Source organism: Acinonyx jubatus, chromosome A2 (genome assembly GCF_027475565.1).
Source record: "Acinonyx jubatus isolate Ajub_Pintada_27869175 chromosome A2, VMU_Ajub_asm_v1.0, whole genome shotgun sequence".
Classification (NCBI taxonomy): domain Eukaryota; kingdom Metazoa; phylum Chordata; class Mammalia; order Carnivora; family Felidae; genus Acinonyx; species Acinonyx jubatus.
Genome location: NC_069383.1, coordinates 141356886 through 141380440, shown reverse-complemented (window position 1 = coordinate 141380440; position 23555 = coordinate 141356886). Strand labels below are relative to the sequence as shown.

At 37.6% G+C, this 23555-nt stretch overlaps 1 protein-coding gene across 10 annotated transcripts in view; it reads left to right on the top strand.

The window, feature by feature from the left end:
* Positions 1-4716: 4716 nt before the first annotated feature.
* The window catches only part of CCDC66 (coiled-coil domain containing 66), a 50431-nt gene continuing 31592 nt past the window's right edge, over positions 4717-23555 (top strand). For 2 of the 10 annotated variants that reach the window (XM_027039029.2, XM_015063203.3), the window contains exons 1-8: positions 4717-4802; positions 6403-6467; positions 7109-7134; positions 16013-16457; positions 18130-18295; positions 18475-18582; positions 20262-20397; positions 21204-21305. In XM_027039029.2, the coding sequence (XP_026894830.2) occupies positions 4792-4802; positions 6403-6467; positions 7109-7134; positions 16013-16457; positions 18130-18295; positions 18475-18582; positions 20262-20397; positions 21204-21305 (1059 nt within the window). In that variant the 5' untranslated portion in view covers positions 4717-4791. Of the gene's footprint in view, positions 4803-6402; positions 6468-7108; positions 7135-8823; positions 8870-16012; positions 16458-18129; positions 18296-18474; positions 18583-20261; positions 20398-21203; positions 21306-23555 lie in introns of those variants that run through there. The other 8 variants (XM_027039034.2, XM_015063205.3, XM_015063207.3 and 5 more) reach the window with 8 other exon arrangements.

Genomic DNA, 23555 nt, shown 5'->3' with positions numbered 1-23555 from the left:
TTCTGATTGGTGTGAGGTAATATCTCCTTGTGGTTTTGATTTGTATTTCCTTGAAGATGAGTTATGTTCAGCATCTTTTCATGTGTCTGTTAGCCATCTAGATGCCTTCTTTGGAATAGTGTCTATTCATGTCTTTTGCCCATTTCTTCACTGGATTATCTGTTTTTTGGGTGTTGAGTTTGATAAGTTCTTTATAGATTTTGGGTACTAACCCTTTATTTGATAACTCATTTGCAAATATTGCCCATTCCATTGGTTGCTTTTTTCTCCTCTAGGATTTTGATGGCTTCCTGTCTTATGTTTAGGTCTTTCACTCATTTTGAGTTTATTTTTCTGTATGGTGTCAAGTGGTCCAGGTTCATTCTTCTGCATGTTGCTATCCAGTTTTACCAACACCATTTGCTGAAGACACTGTCATTTTTCCATTGGAAATTCTTTTCCGCTTTGTGAAAGATTAGTTGGCCATACATTTGTCAGTCCATTTCTGGGTCCTCTATTCTGTTCCATTGCTCTGTCTGTTTTTGTGCCAGTCCCATACTGTCTTGATGATTACAGCTTTGTAACACAGCTTGAAGTGTGGAATTGTGATGCCTCCAGCTTTGGTTTTCTTTTCAGAATTGTTTTGGCTATTCGGGGTCTTTTCTGGTCCCATACAAATTTTAGGATTGTTTGTTCTAGCTCTGTGAAGAACGCTGGTGTTATTTTGATAGGGATTGCAGTATATGTAATTTTCTTTTTAAATCAGTTTTTAAGGGCACCTGGGTGGCTCAGTTGGTTAAGTATCTGACTCTTTTTTTTAAATGTTTATTTATGTTTGAGAGAAAGAGAGACAGCACAAGCCTGGGAGGGACAGAGTGAGAGAGAGGGAGACATAGAACCCAGAGCAGGATCCAGGCTCTGAGCTGTCAGCACAGAGCCCGATACAGGGCTCGAACCCATGAACTGTGAGACCATGACCTGAGCTGAAGTCGGATGCTTAAACTGACTCAGCCACCCAGGCACCCCAAGTGTCTGACTCTTGATATCATGACCTCATAATTCATGGGATCAAATCCCATATCAGGCTCTGAGTTGAGAGTGTGGAGCCTGCTTGTGATTCTCCTTACCTCTCTCTGCCCATTCTCTGCTCATGCTCACTGGCTCTCTCAAAACAAATAAATAAATGTTTTTTAAAAATCAGTTTTTATTAAGAATATAAAGTGGTCACATAAATAAAATATTTCAAGGAGAGGGTTATTAAATAAATTCTAAAATGGACAGAAACATGTAAAAACACCTGAAATATGTAGTCTTCTCAAGCAGAATATGCTATCCATGTATCCATTAATACATCCAATATCCATGGCTGTATTAATTGGTATTCAACGTCCATTAGATCATGGAATGAACCTCAGTATTATGATGTAGTTCTTTGTTGAAAGACTGTTCTATTGGTATTAAATTCATGGTATTAGTGAAAGCCTTGGTAAGTATCAAAAAGATAATTCAGTTACCAATTTATTAACTCAGCTTTTTTTTTTCAATATATGAAGTTTATTGTCAAATTGGTTTCCATACAACACCCAGTGCTCATCCCAAAAGGTGTCCTCCTCAATACCCATCACCCACCCCCCCTCCCTCCCACCCCCCATCAACCCTCAGTTTGTTCTCAGTTTTTAAGAGTCTCTTATGCTTTGGCTCTCTCCCACTCTAACCGCTTTTTTTTTTTTTCTTTCCCTCCCCCATGGGTTTCTGTTAAGTTTCTCAGGATCCACATAAGAGTGAAACCATATGGTATCTGTCTTTCCCTGTATGGCTTATTTCACTTAGCATCACACTCTCGAGTTCCATCCACATTGCTACAAAGGGCCATATTTCATTCTTTCTCATTGCCATGTAGTATTCCATTGTGTATATAAACCACAATTTCTTTATCCATTCATCAGTTGATGGACATTTAGGCTCTTTCCATAATTTGGCTGTTGTTGAGAGTGCTGCTATAAACATTGGGGTACAAGTGCCCCTATACATCAGTACTCCTGTATCCCTTGGGTAAATTCCTAGCAGTGCTATTGCTGGGTCATAGGGTAGGTCTATTTTTAATTTTCTGAGGAAACTCCACACTGATTAACTCAGCTTTAAATTAATCTTCTATGTAAAATGGATCTGGGCCCTTTAAATATTTTTCCTTTGTAGCTGACAGGATGTTAAGCTTTTTTTTTTTTTCTCACCAGTGGGAGAGGGGCAGAGAGAGGGGGGTACACAGTATTCGAAGCAGCTTCCAGGCTCTGAGCTGTCAGCACAGAGCCTGGCATGGGGCTCAAATGAAGAACCACGAGATCAAGACCTTAGTCAAAGTTGGATGCTCAACCAACTGAGTCACCCAGGTGCCCCTAAGATTTCTTTTTTTAAAAACATTCTTTTTAACGTTTATTCATTTTTTGAGAGACAGAGAGAGACAGAGCATGAGTGGGGGAGGGGCAGAGAGAGAGGGAGACACAGAATCCAAAGCAGGCTCCAGCCTCTGAACTGAGCACAGAGCCCAAAGTGGGGTTCGAACTCACAGACCATAAAATCACAGCCTGAGCCAAAGTCGGACGCTCAACCGACTGAGCCACTCAGGCACCCCTAAGATTTCTGGAGAGACATTGCAGGAAAAAAGAATCCTGTCCTTGCTTCCAGTGTGTTCACTTGGTAGGCTCCTTGGAATCCAGTATCTCAGTGGAAGAGGCTTCCCCCAGTTTCCAGCTTCTGCAGCACTGGCAGCTTCTCCAACATCAAGCTCATGCAGCATGGGCAGCATCTCCAGGGTCAAGCCCCCAGCACACAAGCTTGCTTCAGCACTCAATTCCTATAGAGCCTACTGGCCAGAAGCACCCAGCCATCAGCAGCTTCCCCCAGCAACCCCCTCAGGCAGTTTTGTAGTGACAGGCCCCTGGTGAGATACCTTGAATGGATTCCCCCGGTAACCTAGAGGATGGATTTCCGGCAAGATCTCCTGGCATAAGCCAGGGTCATGACTTCCAGTAAGGTCTGGATCTCAGTCCTGTGGGGCAACAGGGCTCTTCCTTGGGGACTTTATCTAAACTGCTCTTTATATCTGCTATTCGTATATTTTTTAGAATTCTCTTTATTTCTTACTAGTCAATCTCTCATTATGCCAGATCTGTTAACTATCATTATAGTTAATCATTATTTTTTAATGCTTATTTACTTGAGAGAGAGAGAGAGAGAGAGAGAAAGAAAGAAAGAAAGAGAACACACGAGTAGGGGGAAGGGCAAAGCAAGAAGAGAGAGAATCCCAAGTAGGCTTCACGCTGTCAGCAGAGAGCCTGACAAAGGACTCAGTCTCACATACTGTGAGATCATGACCTAAGTCAAAATCAAGAGGCAGGCACTCAATCGACTGAGCTACCCAGGTGCCCCCAAAGTAACATTTTATAAGTCACACCACTCTATGTCCCAAAAATACTCCTGTTAGCATGTCAGTTTAAATCTTTTTAGCCTTTTTTTTTTTTCTATGCCTAGGTAAGTGTTCCTTAAAACAGAACAAAACAAAACACAGGATCAAATGTACTCTGGTACCTGTTCCTTTACTCAGTCAAGTAGATTAACAAATGTTGATTTAAGTATATCTTCCACAGACCAGGTACATAAACGAATATTAAAAGATCTCTGAGTTTTCACTGAATGTACTATGAGAGTTCAATGTGCCTCATTTATTAAAACTATAGTTTCCAAAAATTGCTTGAGTAGATGAAAACCCTGTGAACTTTTAGTAGCTGCATTATAATCCTTATCATGAAATAGCACTCAGCCAAATTTAATAAAGTTGTTGGCATTTTTTATTTTTTGCTGTGTTTTCATGTGACAATTATTTACTGTCTATGCTTTTCAGTGCCAGGTGCTGTGGCTATGGAGGTATATGAGACACCAACTGCCTGGCCCTCTGAAGCTCACTCTGACACAGGATCTTAAACGTATGAGCGCGCAGATCAAAAGGGCAGGGACTGGAAGCTCCAGAGAATAGGTTCCTGATTTACCCACTAGCGGATTCCAGAGGAGGTTCTTGGAGGAAGTACGTTTAAATTTAGATTTTTAAGAACTAACAGCAGTTAGACTCATAAAACACTAGTTCGGAACATGGGCTCCGGGGTTAAACTGTTTGATTAATCTCTCTGTGCCTCAGAGATAATGTAAAGCTTCAATAGACCTAAAGCCCTTAGCTCCCAGTCTGCACAAAAGAGCTGAAATTCAGTACTTGCGATTGTTGCAATTTAAAAAAGAGTTACATTGCATTAGGCTTCCTGCGGAGGTCAGAGTCAGAAACAGGACAAACCCTGTACCGGACCTACGAGTCTCTCCCCAGGTCCCCACTCCCAATTTATTTTATACCCGAATAACCCTCTCTTACAAATATGAAATACGGGAAATGTTCATTTCCTAAAAAGCTTATACTTTTAGTTTTTCCATATTTTTGCCACCTCCACCTGAGCTGAGGCACTTCTCTGGGGGCTTCGAGTGAACTAGGGGCGGAGGGAGGAGGGTGGTGTGCCTACAATTCCAACGAACGAAGAGCCCCACTACCCAAGAACGAGGGCGAAGCGCCTGAGGCCACGCTAACCCAGCGGGTCTCCACAGTGGCTTCTCCCCCGTAGAGAGAGCACCCTCTAGCACGACTAATTCTGATTGGTCTGTTCTCCCAGCTCGCCGGCATCACCGTATCCAATGGGCGTAGCGCTTGTTGAGCGGCGGAGGCAACCGGCATACACAGGGGCCTGAGCGTTCGTGGAAAGAGCGAGAGGTCAGGCCATGAACCTAGGGTAAGCTGGGGCGAGAAGGGTGGTCTCTAGCGGAGATGGGGTGAGGCTAGGTTGGCCCTTGGAATCCTTCGTGGAACACCTTCCCGGCTTGCGCCGTCTCATACGGCATTGTTCGGCTGCCTGTGGCGGAGAGGGGACCAGAGGCCCGGGACGGCGTTTGTCGCCGCCGCCGCTTTTGCACAACGTTACTCGCAGTAAATCTGTCCGGGACCTCCTTTCCGCCCTCTCATTAACCTCACGGTGGTGAGGGAAGAGAGGCGGAAAGCAGTAAGGGCAGATGGAGAGATAAAGTTTAGTGGCTTCCCGGGGAGAAATCCTGGCCCCGGCCCTGGTTTTTTTTTTTGCGCCTTTGGCGTCTCTGCAGGTTGTCGGAGCGCCCAGAGGCGTTTAACGCCCGTAATGCGGGGAACCGAGTCTTGAGTAACCGATGCATTGCTAGTGCTTGGCCCCTAATAGGCCCTCATTAAGTTTGTTGAGTAAAAAGGACTGTTGCAGGGAAGTGATGGGGAAGTTCATGTTTTAAGAAGATGAAAAGTTACCAAACTCAGACTACACATCATTTAGCAAATGAATTTTGTATCCTAGAATCTGTAGAGAGAAAAATAAATGACAGGCTGCCCCTAAAGGAGTTTACAGTGCAGTAATACTGAACAGACGTACTTTTCGGTTTCATTCTTTTGTTTGTTGAGTTTCACGAACGCGTAAACATGGAGTATTCTAACGCTGCAACAGGGAAACTTTTAAAGTCCGTTTTCCCCCACTGTTTTAATAAAACAGGGTATTTTGATTTCCTCTACTTACCAACACTACAGTTTCGTGTTCCCAATGAGACTTTTTTTTCAACCTTTCTTTTTTTCCTTGGCTGATCCCGCTGGATTTAATTTTGTCTCTTAGACATCACATTTGTCCCTGTTGATGTTTATTGACCTACACTTATTCCTCCCCCACTTTTAGGAAACAGTGAATTAAATGTGGACTATTTTTATTTTCCGTGGAATTTTTATTAGGACCTTGATTTGTACAAGTTACCTTGGCAGTGTCTACCGTTAACTTCGTGCTCTTGCATAGGACATGCACAAATAAATTATAACAGCCAAAACTTATTACAGATTTATTGTTGTTATAGTAACAAAGTGTCAGTGTGCTCAAAAAGTTAGTAACAGTGGTGGCAATGTTACAGGCCACTTTCAGATTAATGATGTAGCAGGCCATAGAATGTATTAGTCATGAACAAATAGTAGTTAGATATGTTTTGCTACTTTAACTTAGGTGGAGAGTTTTGGTAACAGCATTTTTTCCAGTCTGGATTTATAAGAGTTAAATAATGGCATGATAATTGAATTCATTGCTTACCAGTAAAATACGAAGTTTCATGTTAAAGGTAATAAATTCTTTTATTATTGGAAAGTTTCAGGAATTTTCTGAGTGTTTAGTTTTATCTTGGATTGAAAAACGATTTTAATTAAAAGAATGGTTTAATATTTACAGTTCTTGTATAAATTGGGAAGAACGTATATATTTTCAAGATTCAAATGAGCATTTTATTTCTCTTTAAAACTTTGCTGTTTCTTAAAAATGACAACTTTCTTTTATTTTTCAGAGATGGTTTAAAGCTTGAAACTGAATTATTGGATGGAAAAACCAAGTTAATATTGTCTCCATATGGTATGCTGTGTTACTGGAAACCTAAAATGTTAACTTTTATATTCCTACCTAAAATTTATATGAGTTTAATGTACTTTTCGCTTATAATAGAGTAATATTTAAATGATTCTTTGCAAAAAGCTGTTTTCACTTTTTCAGATTTATTTTTAGCCAAGTAAAGTCAGATTACATCACTGCTTACCACTCTCAGTATTTATTCATAAAACTTAATGTCCCAGTATATTTTAATGTTTAATATGTTGCCTAATGGATAATCTGGGTGAAGTTTGTGTAATTATGTTCTGTGTATATAAAGAATGTAGTTTGAGAAAATTAAATTTGTAGTAAGACCACAGTTGCTAAAATCATTTTTACTATTAGTTTTAAAACTCAGTAAACTTTGGTAGTCCGCTCATTCATATTACTATTTTTTTTTTTTTTCTGATCTGTTTATAGCTTTATCTTGGAAAATAAATAGAAGTGAAATAGAAATTCTTGAACTATTCTGTAAAAGTTAGAACACTCAGGACCTAAAGTTAATGCTTTTGGGGTTAATATTTCTATTAAATACCTTCTTAAAACAATGCTAATTAAAATTTATTTTGTGACTGCCTTAGTGTGTTTTTGTTTGATGGCTCAGTAATTATTTTTTTCTTTTGTAGAATGTAAATCAAAATATTCTGTGAAGGTAAGCCAAATGACCTGACCTGTTTTTGAATGTAAAATGTGGTTTTCTTTACAGTGGTTTGAAAAGAATTCCTGTGAAATTATCATAATGGGTTTGGGATAATGATGAGGAGTTATTGTTCTCTTGCTTTCAGGCTGGTCCTTTCACAGAAATGGGATCATAATTTTTCAGTTTAAAAAGCTGTATAGAACATTTTTCTCTACATCAGTGCTGCCTAGTAAATCTTTTTGTGATGATGGAAATATTCTAAGATCATTGTTTTCTAATATGGTAGTCAGCAACTAGTCATGCGTGGTTATTTAGCACTTAAAATGTGGCTAGTATGACTAAGGAAGTGAATTTTTAATTTTATTTAATTTTGAATGCAAATTTAGTAGTTACACTGGACAGTGCAGTTCCTAAGATCTTTAAAAATACATATTCTTTAAAATGAGAATATTTTTCTTTTCATATTCAAATTCCATTTTCCCACATCAAAACGGTGTATCTGATTCACAGACTTACATGCATTTTGCCTTCTCCTTTAAGAGATCATACTTGAGCTTAATGATAATTTTCCTTTTAAATTTTTATCAGGAACCCATAGTGACTTTTTCTACAAAATACAGTACCACTTTCAGTTTTTTGATATCATACTTTTCTTGTTCCCTATTTTTTTTCCATGTTTAGATTAATAGAGCAGAAATTTCATCTCTTCCATAATTCACTGTAGCCCTCCTTTTTCCTTTATCATGTTAGCATCTTAAAGTCTTTTGTGTTTCTGTGACTAGAGCTCAATTTCGATGATGTGGCACTTTTCAACTCTGAGCTCTTGATGGCTTTGCTCTTTTTTCCAGGCTTGATCAAGGTGAAGTTCCTTGAGTACCGAGCATAATAATCACTTCATAAATGGGTGATGATAATCAGTAATTCCATATGTTACCAGTAAAAATTATCTCTCTGAATATGGTATATAGTTGTATACCTTGTGTGCTTTTTAAAATCACAGAATACAAATTATATATTTTTTCCTGGTCCTGCTCTATTAAAATATTGCAACTAATTATTTTATTTGAGTCACATTAACAACTACAGCACCCCTTTTTTAGCTCTTAGATAAAAAGCTGCTTGTAATAGTTGGTTTCCATCTTCCCTTGACCTCAGTTTTCTTTCACTTGTTTCTTCTTCCATCAATGTCCTTAATGGATTTGCTTCAGTCACCACATTTTGTGAAGACATTTCATTGTCTTTTTAACCAGCCTAGAACATATGGCGATCTCCTTTCATGCCTATAATAAAATTACTAGTCTTGGACTTTTGATAGAATCATCACAAGATTCTATTAGCAATCTAAAAATATTTTATTCTAGGATTCTTTTTTTCCAGAGTAACTATGTCTCAGTCGATGTTGATCTTAAATTATTATTCACTGTCTTGGAGCAAATTGTTTGATTTTATTCCTCTTGCTTTTGAGACTTCAAAATACTGATGATGGTAACTATATAAGGTGATGGATATGTTAATTCCCTTGATTGTGGTGACTTTCACAGTGTATGCATTTATCAAATCATCTAGTTGTACGCCTTAAATATATACAGTTTTTAATTGTCAATTATACCTTAATAAAGCTGGGGAAAAAATTCTGATGAAACCTAAGTCTCCCTTCTAGATTGATTTTACTTTAAGGAGCTTCTCTTCCCTTATTTATAGGGGTTGCTGAGATCTTCCTCATTTCTTTCTTTGCTCCTCACAGAAGGTAAAATACAAAGATAGTAGTACTTATCTTTTTTTTTTTTTTTCTTAAATCTGTTTTTAATTTCCCAAATCTCATTCAGCTTTATGTTGGATTCTCTTTTCCATAAGTTATTCATGAATTCTCTCTTCATAGTGTTTTTCTTCTACTGGGAGAAGCTCCTGAGTGACTACAACACCTACCTACAGTTCTGGTTTTCCCTTTCCTCACAGGTTGAATTACTGTCATTGTCATAGTGTGCTCTTTATTTTTTTTTATTTTTTTAATTTTTTTAATAATTTTTTTTTTTTTTTTTTTTTTTTTTTTGCGACAGAGAGAGAGCATGAGCAGGGGAGGGGCAGAGAGAGAGGGAGACACAGAATCGGAAGCAGGCTCCAGGCTCTGAGCTGTCAGCACAGATCCCGATGCAGGGCTCGAACCCACAGACTGTGAGATGATGACCTGAGCCGAAGTCGGACGCTAAACCGACTGAGCCACCCAGGCGCCCCATAGTGTGCTCTTTAAACACAGCTGAACTCTCATCTCGTCATGATTAAGTTTAACACCTCTGTGGTCCGAGTACTTTTTAAATTTTTCAAAATCCCTTCTGCATTTTTTTTAAATCCGTGGTAAGGAATATGAAGTTAAAGGTGGTTACCAGTTTAATTTCTTAAGCTTTTAGGAAGAGAAATGAAAGAAATGTTAATGATTCAGTGTCATGAGTAATTTATAAATTCTAAACTCTTATACTCGGGCACCTGGGTGGCTCAGTTGATTAAATGTCTGACTCTTTGGCTCAGGTCATGATCTCATGATTCGTGGGATTGAGCCCTGCATTGGGCTCTGCACTGACAGTGTGGAACCTGGTTAGGATTCTCTTTCTCTCACTCCCTCTGCCCCTCCCCTGCTCTCTCTCAAAATAAATGAATAAACTTCTAAACTCTTACACTTAAAATTGTCACTTGGGCACCTGGGTGGCTCTGTTGGTTGTGTCTGACTTTGGCTCAGGCCATTATCTTGAGGTTTGTGAGTTCGAGCCCCAGGTCAGGCTCTGTACTGACAGCTCATAGCCTAGAGCCTGCTTCAGGTTCTCTGTCTTGCTCTCTGTCTGCCCCTACCCTGCTTGCACTTTGTCTCTCTTTCTCTCAAAAACAAACATTAAAAAAAATTGTCACACATTAGTTGAAATATAAAACATTTAAAAATTTTTTTCATAGGTATTTCTACATGTGAGAAGCAGAATAGTGTCATGCAAAAGGATATACACAATATTAGTGTTAAGTAGCACATTTTATATCTTAAAATGTTACTTTTCTCTGATTCTTTCTAGCTTTGGCATCCTGGCCCCATGTAAATGATAAAGTCAGCCAGTACTAAACAAATTCATTGGACATTGTATTATGAAAAATATTGATAGAATTAAAACTAGTTAAAAAACAATTTGGCTATGTAAAAATTTTGACATGAAAACTTGATCTATTTTGATCTATTAAAATTCACATAATCCAGTAAACACTTGGAATTATTTGGTCTAGATTGCTTTTTCTTAATAAGTAACCTGAACATAATTGAATGTTTATTTGGTAGTTCATGATCTTTTGCTGCTTCCATTTATTGGTTTTGTTATTTTTTTTCCTCCCCTGCCATTTAGCTACAAAAAATAATCAGAATTGAGCTGAGTATATATTGACCTCATGCCACATCATTGCCCTTCTTGCCCACCCCCCTACCCCCATTTTATTAAATATTTTTAGAAGATTTTTTGGTCTATTTTTTTTTTTTTGTAAGTGAAATTTTGCAGGATAATTCTATTTAAATTAGATCGTCAATTAGTAAGTTTTTATTTAACAAGGATTTACTGAAGATTTAAAATTCTAGTAGAGTGCCATTCTTGGCTTTATTTCTTCTGTGATTGAAAGAAAGGAAATGAGCAAAACCTGGTCCTTGTGTTTTGGAAGTGAGGGTGTCAGGTAAATAACTATATTACAAGTAGAATATGATGTGTACTACAGTAGGATAATGTATACCACAGTAGGGTTATAAAAGGCAGACAACACTGCAAAGAGCAGCTTTTTGTGGTTTGAGGAGACCAGGGAATGCTTCATAAATGAGGTGACATTTTAATTAGAACTTAAAAGATGAGGCAGATATTTATAGGTAAAGAGGTAGGGGAGTGTATTCTAAGTTCAGAGAAAATGCTGGGCACAGTACCAAGATAGAAAGCCTAATTTGCATTTGGGGAATAGTGTGTATCTCAGGGAAGTATAGAACATAAAGCTTAGGGGAGGGTTTAGTCTTAAAGAGTTTAATTTTTTTTTTTAATTTATTTATTTTGAGAGCATGAGTAGGGGAGGGGCAGAGAGAGATGGAGAGAGAGAATCCCAAGGCTCTGCGCCCTCAGTGCAAGAGTCCGATGCAGAGCCCGATCTCATGAACTGAGATCGTGACCTGAGCTGAAGTCAGGAGTCAGATGCTTAACAGACTGAGACAGCCAGGCACCCTTTAAAGAGTTTAAATATATACTTAAAGAATTTGAACTTCTTAATTTGTATGTAGGGAGCATTAAAGTATTTTTGAAAAGTGGAGTAGATACGGTATAATTTGTGTTGTAGGATAGGGCTTCGGACAGCCCTACAAAGGACAGATTGTAACTGAGAGACCATAGTTACGGGCCAAATATAGTCCAGGGAGAGTCATAAGTTCTTGAACATGGGTGGTGGCTAGTGAAATGGAAAGAAGGGGACAAATGACTTCAAGATATGTTAATGGCATGCGCTGCACTTAGTTTGAATGAACAACTGATTAGAGAAACAAAATGCTCAACTATTAGTGACCAAAAAAAGGCCCATATGAGTCAAAGAAGGGTGAGAAAGTAGGAGCTATAGTTGGAGTCTGAGGTGGTAGGGCTCAGCTGTATAAGCTTCATGCAGTCTGCTAATAATTTGCTTATTCCACACAATGGTTTTCAAAAACTAGAGTGAATTGCCAGTATCTAAACATTGGAGAGTTTAATGTAAAATCTGTCATTTTTGGTTCTTTTGAAATACTGGATTCCTGTTTGGCAGTGTAGGCTGGTTCTGATGGTGACTGCCTCCTTTAGGTGGAAAAATGCTTTTCAACTTATCTTGTTTCCTACCTAGCCTAATTTACAGTATGTATTCAAGTTTGCCATTTCTCACTTAGAGAATTAGTTATATTAAAATAGCCACAGGGATGAGAGGATAAAAGGCATTTTACATTGTGGTACCAATTACATTGGTATTATCAAAAGCCTGAAGCTAGGAACAAATAGGATTTGGATGAGGTGAAGAGAATAACAAACAGATCTGTGGCTGATACTACAGGTACATTTTGAAAAGTCAGGTGAAATGTGAATGGCTAATTGGTCTAAGTGTGGTTGTATATTATATAAGTTACTGAAAGACCAGGAGAGTTGGGATATGATAAGCCGGGTGAAAGTCGTGGGGCATCTACCCTACTGTTTGACAGCAAATATCTTCTTCATTTTTACACCTCTAGTGCTTTTCTGTATTGGTGAGCACATAAAAAGCAACAGTTAATAGTGACTAAATGAGTGTTGAATTACTTTCGGTTAATTGGGTTTACTGAAATGTATAATGGATTAATAGAGGAAAGGTATGAATTAGGCAGACTGTAATCTAGTAGTGTGGTAATGAAAACCTGAATTTAGGCTTATCATCATGTAAATGGTGAGAAAAAGATATTTGAAAGGAAGAAATGACCAATACTTGTTCATAAGCCAAAGAAGACCATGAAAGAGGATAAAGATGACTCCATGCTTACTGGTCTGAGAGATTAGGACAACAGTGCCACAGAAATAGGATATTTTGGAAAGGGGAATAAATATGGGGGAGAGAGATAATTCAGTCTTTAAAATAGCGTAGTTGAGGGTAGTCAACAAAAAATTCACTCAACACCTATTTTGTTCCACTCCTTGTTCTGTACTGGAGCTATACAGTGGACAAAGTATAAAAAATTGCTGCCCTAGGGAGTTTACATTGGAAACGAATAGAGGCACTTGGGGTGGCTCAGTCAGTTAAGCATCCAACTTCAGCTCAGGTCATAATCTCACAGTTAGTGGGTCCGAGTGCTGCTTCGGGCTCTGTGCTGACAGCGCGGAGCCCGGAACCTGCTTCTGGTTCTGTCTCCCTGTCTCTCTGCCCCTCCCCTGCTCACGCTCTGTCTCAAAAATAAACAAACATTAAAAAAAAAAAAAGTTTGCGTTGAATGGGCATACAGTAAGCAAAATATACAATGTCACAAGATGAAAAGTGCTATAGGGAAAAAGAGAAAGGGAAGAGGCACAGTCACTTTAGGGGCACAGCAGTCTTTGGAAAAGGAAGTGTTAGGTAGGTGAGAGTGTGAGGGAGAACAGGAAACCTGCAAATTTAAATCAGTTGGTCAGAGAAGACCTCACTGAGCCAGTGATGTTGGAGCAAAGATTTGAAGGAGGTGAGTACATAAATCATGAGGGAAGAATGGCCCAGGTAGAGGGATTGACTAATGCTAAGGCCTGAAATTAGGAGAGTCTTATTCAAAGAATAAGAAGCCCACGTGTCTGGAGGCTAAGACAAAATGAGATCAGAGAGATCAGGTACGGGGATAAAATGTGAAGTGTGTGCAGATCATTAGGTCAGAGTAAGAAGTTCAGTTTTCTTCCTAAGTAAGATAGGAAGGCCTTAGAAGCTTTTGAAAAAAGTGACATGATGTGACTTTACCTACTAAGGTACCCTGTGGCTGCTGTGCTGAGCGCAGACTGGGAAGTGAAGGCAGAAGTAGGAAAAGCAGGCTTTTAGAAATTCAGGCAAGAGCATTATAATGACTTGGAGTAGAGGGCACAAGAAATGTTCAGGAGTGGTCAGATTCAGGATATATTTTGAAGATGGAGCAAAACAAGGTTTGATGACAAGTGTGGCATATGAGAGATAATTCCAAAATTTTGCATGGAGCTCCTCTGAAGGAGGAGTTATTTAGGGGCATGTGGGAGCTCAAGAGTTTGATTTGGGGCTTGCTGAGGCTTTTTTTTTTTTTTTTTTTTTTTGTAATTAAAGACAATTTTATTTGATCCTATCCAATTTGTGTGTGCACATATACACAGTCCATAGCAGACTTTGCAGGAATGTATATATTTCATTAAATGATAAATATGAGAACGTTTGGAAGTCCTGTGTATAATGTACTTTTGTCACTGTGAATTCTTTTCATAGGTTATGTGGGGCATGCCGAGTTTTAAATGGCTATTAGAAACCCAGTGGAAGTGTTTGGATAGACAGATGGAACCTTAAGTTAGGGGAGAGTTCCATCCTGGAGACAAATTTGGGAGTCCTCAGTATATGGATAATATTTAGAGCCACAAGGGTAAAAGAAATTAGCAAGTGAATGAGGTAACTTAGAGAAGAGATCCTGGGACTGAGCAACTTTAAGAGGTCTGGGGGAAAGGAGCAGCAAGAACCAGGATTGTGGAGTCCTGGAAGTGAAGTAGAGAAAGTGATTCAAAGTGGAAGGAGTTGGGGCCCCTGGTGGCTCGGTGGGCTGAGCATCGGACTTCAGCTCATGATCTCACAGTTTGTGAATTTGAGCCCCATGTCGGACTCTGTGCTGACAGATCAGAGCCTGGAGCCTGCTTCGGTCTCTCGTCTCTCTGCTTCTCCCCTACTCATGCTCTGTGTCTCTCAAAAATAAATATTAAATTTTTTTTTAAGTATTCAAAATAGAAGGAATAATCAACTGTGTCACATGCTGATAATAATGTTAGGATGAGGATCTGAGAATCAGTCACTGGATTTGCAACATAAAAGTTATTAGTGACCTTGATGAGTTTTAGTGGAGTCGTGTGGGTGAAAGCTTGTTGGGAATGGGATTATAGGAGATGAGAGGAGAAAGTGGAATCGTGTATTTTTTAAGGTGATAAAAAATGATGTGATCCAGCAGAAAAGAAACAGTTGATTCAGGAGAAAGCGAAGAATTGCTGGAGAAAGATCCCTGAGAACGGGTTATATGAATATGTATGAATAACAGGAGTACAAGCAGGTTTGCATGACTATTGATGCTGGTACAGATTTGGTGGTAGAAATTTCTTGAAGTTTTTTCAGAATGCTTCTCTATAAGATTTTTAGTGAAATATTGATCAAGATTTTCAGCTGAGATTAAGTTATGAAAGGGAAAGTGTTAGGAATTTGGGAAAGAGGAGAAAGTTGAAATTGTTAAGAGTAAATGAATTTGGGAAATGTTTGACTGTAGGGTAGCATGTTGTTTGGGCTATGTATTTAAGGTGAAACTAAATATTGTGGCTTGGTATTTTTCTTCCTGAGTAGTGTAGGCACAGAGTAGGTGATGAAGAGTTAGATTTTACCAGTTTGGGGATTTGCAAAGTGTGTGTCAGAGCAGGAGTTGGGAATGGAAGGCAATGGTGGTTTTGGTTGATTGTGGAATTTAAGGAAGGAAATGAGGACAAGAGGAAGGTAGTAGAATCAATAGATTATAGATCCCAGATGAGTTAAAGAATTATCAGAATTGGGATATGCAAGGAGAGTGTTGGTCATTGTGCTGTAATTGAAATTGAGACTATGGAGGGATTGCAAGTTAGGAGTAACAAGGTCAGTATAAGATATCACTGTGGGAATGAGTAACCGAGGTAGCTTGGAGGACAAGAGTAGAAGAGCAGAGTTAAGGAAATGAGAGGCCAGGGAATTGGAAAAATGATCTATGTGGATATGATAAAGCACTAATAATTAAGACAGGAGTTACGCTAGAGGGATGTTGACCCACAAGTTAAGTTATTCAAGGCATAACTAACCTAAGTTACTAATGCACAGGTCTATAGATACCTATAAAGAAAATTGGTAGTATGAGTGGTATAATCATGACATGAGATTCCAAGCTGGAGTAGAATGGAGATGTTCTACAACAGCTAGAATGAAAATTCTTCTGTATTCATTATCTTGAAATAAAATAATTTCCAGTTGTTGTTGAAGCTTTCAAGTAGATTTGCAAAGGTTAAATGTTATTTTCTCATGGATATAATCTTTTAACAGCAAAATGGAAAAAAAATTTAGAAGCCTGACATCACAGACAATATAAATAAAGATAATTGTTTGATTTTTTTCATGGGCTGTTATAAAGTATAAATTTCTCGTGTTTTAACAGATGGGAAATAAGACCAAGATTGCAAAATGTCCATTAAGAACAAAACAAACTGGATACATTCTAAAATCAACACAAAATACTTGTATCAAGAGTGGAAAACTTTTGCAAAAGAAGAGAATCGGTTCAGAAACTTCACAGGCAAAAGGTGAAAAAAATAGTATGACTTTTTCACCCACTAAGGATTTATGCAAGCAGTATGTAGATAAAGACTGTCTTTATGTCCAGAAAGAGATTTTACCTGCCACCCCCAATATACAGAAGACTAGAAACACCATAAATACATCTATAGTATCTAAAGAGAAGCTTTGCCAAAAACACATCACAGCTGAAAATATGAAGAGCAGTTTGGTGTGTCTAACACAAGACCAACTACAACAGATTTTGATGACTGTGAACCAAGGGAATGGATCTATTTCCCTGATTGAAAATGGAAAGGAGGAAACATGTAAGGTTTTTTTTGAAGTTTTAATTAATATTAACTTTACCAATATGTACTTGTTTTCGAATTTCTCATTCATTGGATTTGATATAACTGTGCCTCTTAAATTCTAAGTTACTGTGTAACAATCTTTTAAAATAATTATTCTTTTAGAGAACAGTTTTCTCATGCAGAATTACTTGTATAGTTATAATATGCCACATTTTAAGGTTAATGCTCAAAACACAGTACAATCATGGTACCATAGCCTTAAGAAACCCAATTCTGTGGACTCTAGAGTAAAAAAGCTATGGTACTTATTTTAGAATATAGAAGGCTCTACTTACATTAAAAATAATTATATTAGGGGCGCCTGGGTGGCTCAGTCGGTTAGGCGGCCGACTTCGGCTCAGGTCACAATCTCACACTCCGTGAGTTCGAGCCTCGCGTCGGGCTCTGTGCTGACCGCTCAGAGCCTGGAGCCTGTTTCAGATTCTGTGTCTCCCTCTCTCTCTGACCCTCCCCCTTTCATGCTCTGTCTCTCTCTCTCTCAAAAATAAATAAACGTTAAAAAAAAAAATTAAAAAAAAAATAATTATATTAAATGTTTTAAAAGACCACTATAGAATTTCTAGTGAAAATTGAGGGAAGCTTTACTTTGAATATTTGACTTGAGTTGCTGAAAAGATTTTTTCCTGGCTCCTGCATTTTGCCTTCTTTGACCCTTAATCTACGTTGAGGATTGGCAGCACTATCTTTTTAACCAATGTAAAACATAGATTTGGAAGGAGTAGTAGAGTGTCACATGTCTTCTGTTTCATTAGGGCATTGTGTTATGTTTTTAAAAGCCTTCCAGTTTCAGCTTTGAGCTAAGGAATTAATATGAGTAGAAATATCATTAAAATTTTGTTAGGCAATAATGAAATAAATTAAAATTAACAGTCACCAGAAAGAGGCCCCACAACTGACTTGGGGACAAGTTGGAGTAATTTACCTTCTCTTGGTCTAGATTATTCTTTGTAAAATGAGGGAGCTGGGTCTTTAGAGGCTAGAATTGTAGCCTAGAGAACAAAAAATAAAAACTTACTATGCATAGTGAGAGATTACATCAACAAAGTTGAAGGCAGAATTTGTCTAATCATGTATTGACCTGCATATTAAATATGCTTTCTCTTCACTGGGAAAACTAGCACATTGAGGAAGAATTAGAATAGTGTTTGAGCCAAGCATAGGAACCTGTATAAAACATTTGTAACAGATATAACAGAGGCATAGAGACAGTGGTCCATAATAAAGTTTTCCATTGATTTCCCAGCTAAATGAGAAAAATAAGGACAAGGTAATGAGTTTTTCATAAAGCTATTTGCATTCATTCTCCTTTAAGTTGTGATTTGTATTATATTATTTGTAAAAATATTATCAACAGGAGTAAATGGAGGGTTTTTGTTGTTGTTGCTTGTTTGTTTTCATATTTGACACAAGAGATTATATAGATCTTCTGGACCATTTAACCACTGGGCTCAGTTTCCTTTTTTGACAAAAGGGAGCAATAATACCTACTGAAGGATTGCTGTGAGAGGTAATTACTTTGGTAATGTTAAGGCAGTGTTTTTAAAGTGTGTAGCAGTAGGCCAAGATAAGGTATTGTAATATGTGTAATTTTAGTGTTAATTTTAAAACATGCATTTTTACTCCCTAGGTCGGGGCAGTCTACATTTAAACAATATTTTTAATCAGCCAAATGACGAAAACGTTATGGGAGTACTCCAAAAAACTGAGGCTCTTTCATCTATCCTAGATGAAAGTAAATCTGTTTTAAATAAAAATCAAGAGACATCTAAGCAGTATGAACAGAAAATTGCCATGTATGTAACTCCTGTATGTTATTGTGGGGTCATCTGGTGAAAATGGTTCTGCTTTTCCTTGACTTGCATGTGAAATATTTACTGTGAAGACTGTGAGCTGTTTAAAAGTTTATTACTTAATATTTATGGGTAACTTGTATAGAAACATATAATAAGGTTTCTGTTATTTTTTGTGTTAGAGAGAATGCATGGAAACCAGCTGACATATTCAGTACCCTGGGGGAAAGAGAACGTGATAGAAGTTTGTTGGAAGCAAAAAAAGCCCAGTGGAGGAAAGAGCTTGGTAGGTAACTATTATACCTGTTATTATTATAGATTAGGTTGTGTCTTTTTGTCTACTCGGTGTGCACCAAAAGACCAGAGGTGAGCGATGAGCATTAATATCATTAGTAGCATTCTGGAGCTCAAAGATTCCTAAACTTTTCTCGGTTCCTGAGAATCCATTTTCATATTTTTCTATTGTAGAAATCCTATGCATTTAATGGTTTTATTTAAAAATAATTGGGTTCGGGGCACCTGGGTGACTCAGTCGGTTAGGCGTCTGACTTTGGCTCAGGGCATGATCTCATAGTCCATGAGTTCGAGCCCCGTGTCGGGCTCTGTGCTGACAGCTCAGAGCCTGGAGCCTGCTTTGGATTCTGTGTCTGTCTGTCTGTCTGTCTCTCACTCTCAAAATAAATAAACATTAAAAAAAAAAAATAAAAAAAAAGTAAAAGCATAGAGATGGGCTTCATCTTCCACTCAACTAGAAAGTCCTGTGAGGCAGTCGTATCGCTGATGAGACAGGTGATATAGAAAAAGAGATAAGCAGAAGAAATTGGGAATGAATTATTTATGTTGGAAGTCAAAGTAGCAGAAGTTTGAAGAAATTAAATGTATGCTAACAGTACCTGAAGGTTTGGAGATTTGTTGTGTCTTTATATCATAATTTCAGCTTTAAATATTTTCTTTCAATACACATTTTGCTTATCAGACTGTAACACCAAACTTCTGAAGTAAGATGGAACTGCTTGGAAATGACTAAAGTGTTTTATGTTTTATTACCTAAAAAGAGTTTACTTTCTTCTGTTAAGAAAGCACCTTTCTCTTTGTTAAAGTCCTGCTTTCATTAATTTTCTTGAAATTTAGATTTATACATCTCTGAATCTTTTTAAAGTTTATTTTTGAGAGAGAGACAACATGAGTGGGGAGGGGCAGAGAGAGAGGGAGACAGAGAATCCCAAGTAGGCTCTGCACTGTCAGTGTGGAGGCTGACGTGGGGCTTGAACTCGTGAGACCATGAGACCATGACCTGAGCCAAAACCAAGAGTTGGGTGTTTAACCGACTGAGCCACCCAGGTGCCCCTATACATCTCTGAATTTTTAAGAACTATTGATTTGGGACCTTGTTGTTATATTAGTTTGTTAGATACAAGATTTTGTTTTTTCACTTTTCAGCAGTTATGAATAATAATGGCATTTATTACATACTTACTTTGTGCTAGGTCCTATACTGAAATAGGCACTATTCTCATTTTACAAAAGAAGAAACTGAGTTTTAGAAAGGTGAACAGCGATTTGCCCTGTTACACAGATAGGAAGTGGTTGAACTAGGATTCACTTACAGGGTTCTCTGAATCCAGAGGTCTCACTTTTCAATCTCTTTGTAATACCTGAGTGAACATTATAGGAAAGTAGAACTTCAGAATAATTAGCATGTTATAAAATACGTTCTGAAAAAAATTGCTTTTTATTGCCAATTGTGATAAACATTTTTACATCCATCTGTGCCATACATAAGTTTGGTTCTGGTTAAATGTTTTCTTTTATTCCATATTTCTTAAAATTCTTCTCTGTTTTGTGAGGTAATCTCCCTAAAAAACAGTTTTGATTAGATCTGTGTTGGAATCTGCACTCTTTAAGAAGGTCATGATTTGTTTACATGATTTTTTTTTTTTTACATTTTTTATACATTTTTTTTAAAAAGGACATTATTTACAGATGAACAGGTTGCTTTAAAGAAGAAAGAAAAAGAAGCTTCTGAAAAATGGAACAATCCTTGGAAAAAATTTGAAAGTGATAAAAGAGTATGGGAAAAATTTCAAATTCTTGACCAGTCTAAGGTAAGAGTATAAAAATGAAGCATTTTTAGAATATAAGACATCTTAATTTTACTTTAAATTTAACGTTTATTTATTCTTGAGACAGAGAGAGACAGAGCATGAACGGGGAGGGTCAGAGAGAGGGAGACCAGAATCCGAAACAGGCTCCAGGCTCTGAGCGGTCAGCACAGAGCCTGACGCGGGGCTCGAACCCACGGACCGCGAGATCATGACCTGAGCCGAAGTCGGACGCTCAACCGACTGAGCCACCCAGGCACCCCTACTTTTTTAAATTCTAAGCCTGTTCATATCATAAAGCTTTTTAAAAAAATTTATTTTTCATGTTATTTTATCTCATTCATTCATTCATTCATTCCGTTAGTAGGCTTCATGCACAGCATGGAGCCCAATGTGGGGCTTGAACTCACAAGAGTTCAAGACCTGAGCTAAGACCTGAGCTAAGATTAAGAGTTGGATGCTTAACTGACTGAGCCATCCAGGCACCTCTCATATCTTATTTTAGAACAATTTTATTTTGAGTTTAATTGTGACCTCAGCTAGGTTCTATTTGCATTCTGTAAATTGTCTTACTATATAGATGAGTGTGGAGGCCTGAGGCACCTCCTTCAGGCTCCTGTAAAAGAGCTCTGCATTTTTTTAGGTGACCACAAAACACTGCCAGTGACCATGTGGTATCCACCACAAGGTTATGTCAAACATAAGTATATAGCAGCTGTCCCTTAAGTAGTGTTTTAGTGACCTTTAAATTTTGCCTAGGTTTAATATTATATAAAGAAAGTGTCCTTGTGTTTTCTCTTTGTTTTTAGACTTGTGCTAGCTCTTCTAGCATTCTGTCACAGTCTCCTTGTCAGGTAACAGTGGTCCAGGATGATGGGCACCCACTAATTAGAGTTGGTCAAATTTTAGAGGTAAGTGCCATTACTTTGAATATGTAAGCCTTTTAGTACTTGATCTCTATTTTCCTTGAAGGAGTGAATCTAAATATTTTTATTTTATTTTAATTAACAGTTAATTTTTACTGAGTGCATTATGCTCCTTAAATTTAAAAAAATATGAACTTTTCTTTTTTATATATACATATATAATAATTTTTCTTTCCTAGTGAATGTTTACAGTTTAACAAATGTGTTCTGAAAATAATGCAGTAACCTAAAGGGATGATTCTGGTGGTAGACGTTTTCAGCACTGGTAGATTTCTTATAGAACCCCTCCAGGTTAGATTGTGTGGCTTCCATGGCTGTTTGTTCTCCATATAGGGCTGACTTGCCTACATCAAAGAGTTCTATAGTTGTTGATAATTTTACATTAACAAAAGGAATGAAATCTGAATTGTATTTTTCCACATTCCCAAAAGTACTTTGACTATTGAAAGGCAATAAATTAGTCTTGATAGAAGGCATTTTACAAAAATCTTAGTTTTAAAGGATAATTTTAAGTGTAAAGTTAAAGTGTAAAGTTTAAAAATTGATACATGCAGGGGCGCCTGGGTGGCTCAGTTGGTTGAGTGTCCGACTCTAGGTTTTGGCTCAGGTCACAATTTCCTGGTTTGTGAGATCTGTGCTGACAGCACATAGCCTGCTTGGGATTTTCTCTCTCACTCACTCTCAGCCCCTCCCCAACTTGTGTGTGCACTCTCTCTCAAAAACAAAATACTTTGATGCATGCAGATACTACTAAAAATTACAACTAAAACTGTTCATGAAGTTGGTAAGAATTAGTTGTTAGCTTATTTACAGTTCAACATTAGGATTGAAGTATCTTTAATACTAAAAATGGTAAGGTATTTTCAGTTACCAAAAAAATTTAGATTGAAATGTTAGTATATCATTTCTTATTGCTTAATTTGTACTATTTTTAGGTCATTTATTATCTGAGAGTAATTTATACTATGATTATTTTCTTAAATTTTTTTTAATGTTTATTTTTGAGAGAGAAAGACAAAGCATGAATGGCAGAGGGGCAGAGAGAGAGGGAGACACAGAATCTGAAGCAGGCTCCAGGCTCTGAGCTGTCAGCACAATCCCGATGCGGTGCTTAAACTCACAAACCGTGAGATTACGACCTGAGCTGAAGTCAGATGCTTAACCGACTGAGCCACCCAGGCACCCCTATACTATGATTATTAATGCAAATAAATAATTAGCCATTCGAGGTGACTTTTAGGTGTTTTTACATTTCATATGTATTTTTAAATGATAGCATGTGTCTTTTTTTTTATAATCCAAAAAACCAATAAAATTATTTATACTGTGGAGTCAGAGATGGGAATTGGGGTGGGAGAAGAACTAGAAAATAAAACACTAAATGTAAGGCTGGACAACCATGGCTTAAAGGGTATCATTATCTATTCTCTCTTTTTTTTTTTTTTACTGTTTAAATGCAGTTTTTATGCACTTATGTGTATGCATGTGGTAGGATATTGGAGAGATGCTGTTGAGGGGAAATGAATTAACTGTGTAATTTTAAAAAACCCTTCTTAAATATCTGAAAGCAGTTGGCTTCAGAAATCCATCCCATAGCCGGACTGTTTTACTATTAAGTTAACCTTTTTGTGTAACTAAGAGGAGCAAAAATTTGGTTGCAAGTAGAGTCACCAAGGCCAATTTTGTTAAAACATAAGGTAATGCATATAAAGTGCTTATTAGAACATTGGCTGACAAATAGCAAATACTCAATGAAAGTTTACTCTGTTTGTAACTTACAAAGCATATCTTTTTGGAGTCCAAGGCTGTTTGGGTCAGTTCTCTCACCAGCTTCCCTTCTTCTTTCTTTTTTTAAAGTTTATTTATTTTGTGAGAAAGAGCAGAGGGGCAGAGAGAGAGAATGCCAAGTAGGCTTTGCACTGCCAGTGCTGAGCCTGACTAGGGGCTCGAACTCATGAACCATGAGATCATGAATCATCCAATCATGAGATCAGACACTTGGAACTGAACCACCCAGTTGCCCCTACACTGTGTAATTTTAAACTGTTGTGTTTCTAAGAAATTTACTTCTAGCCTCAACTTTTTTGAGAACATCTCACCTCCATGCAGACTTGGCTTTCCCTAATCACTACTCCTTGCTGGGAAACCTTTTAAGTGAAGGAAGTATATTCAAATGCATTCTTTAACATGGGGAAGAAAGGGAGGTTATCATTCTGCTAAGTTTCTTAATGCTAC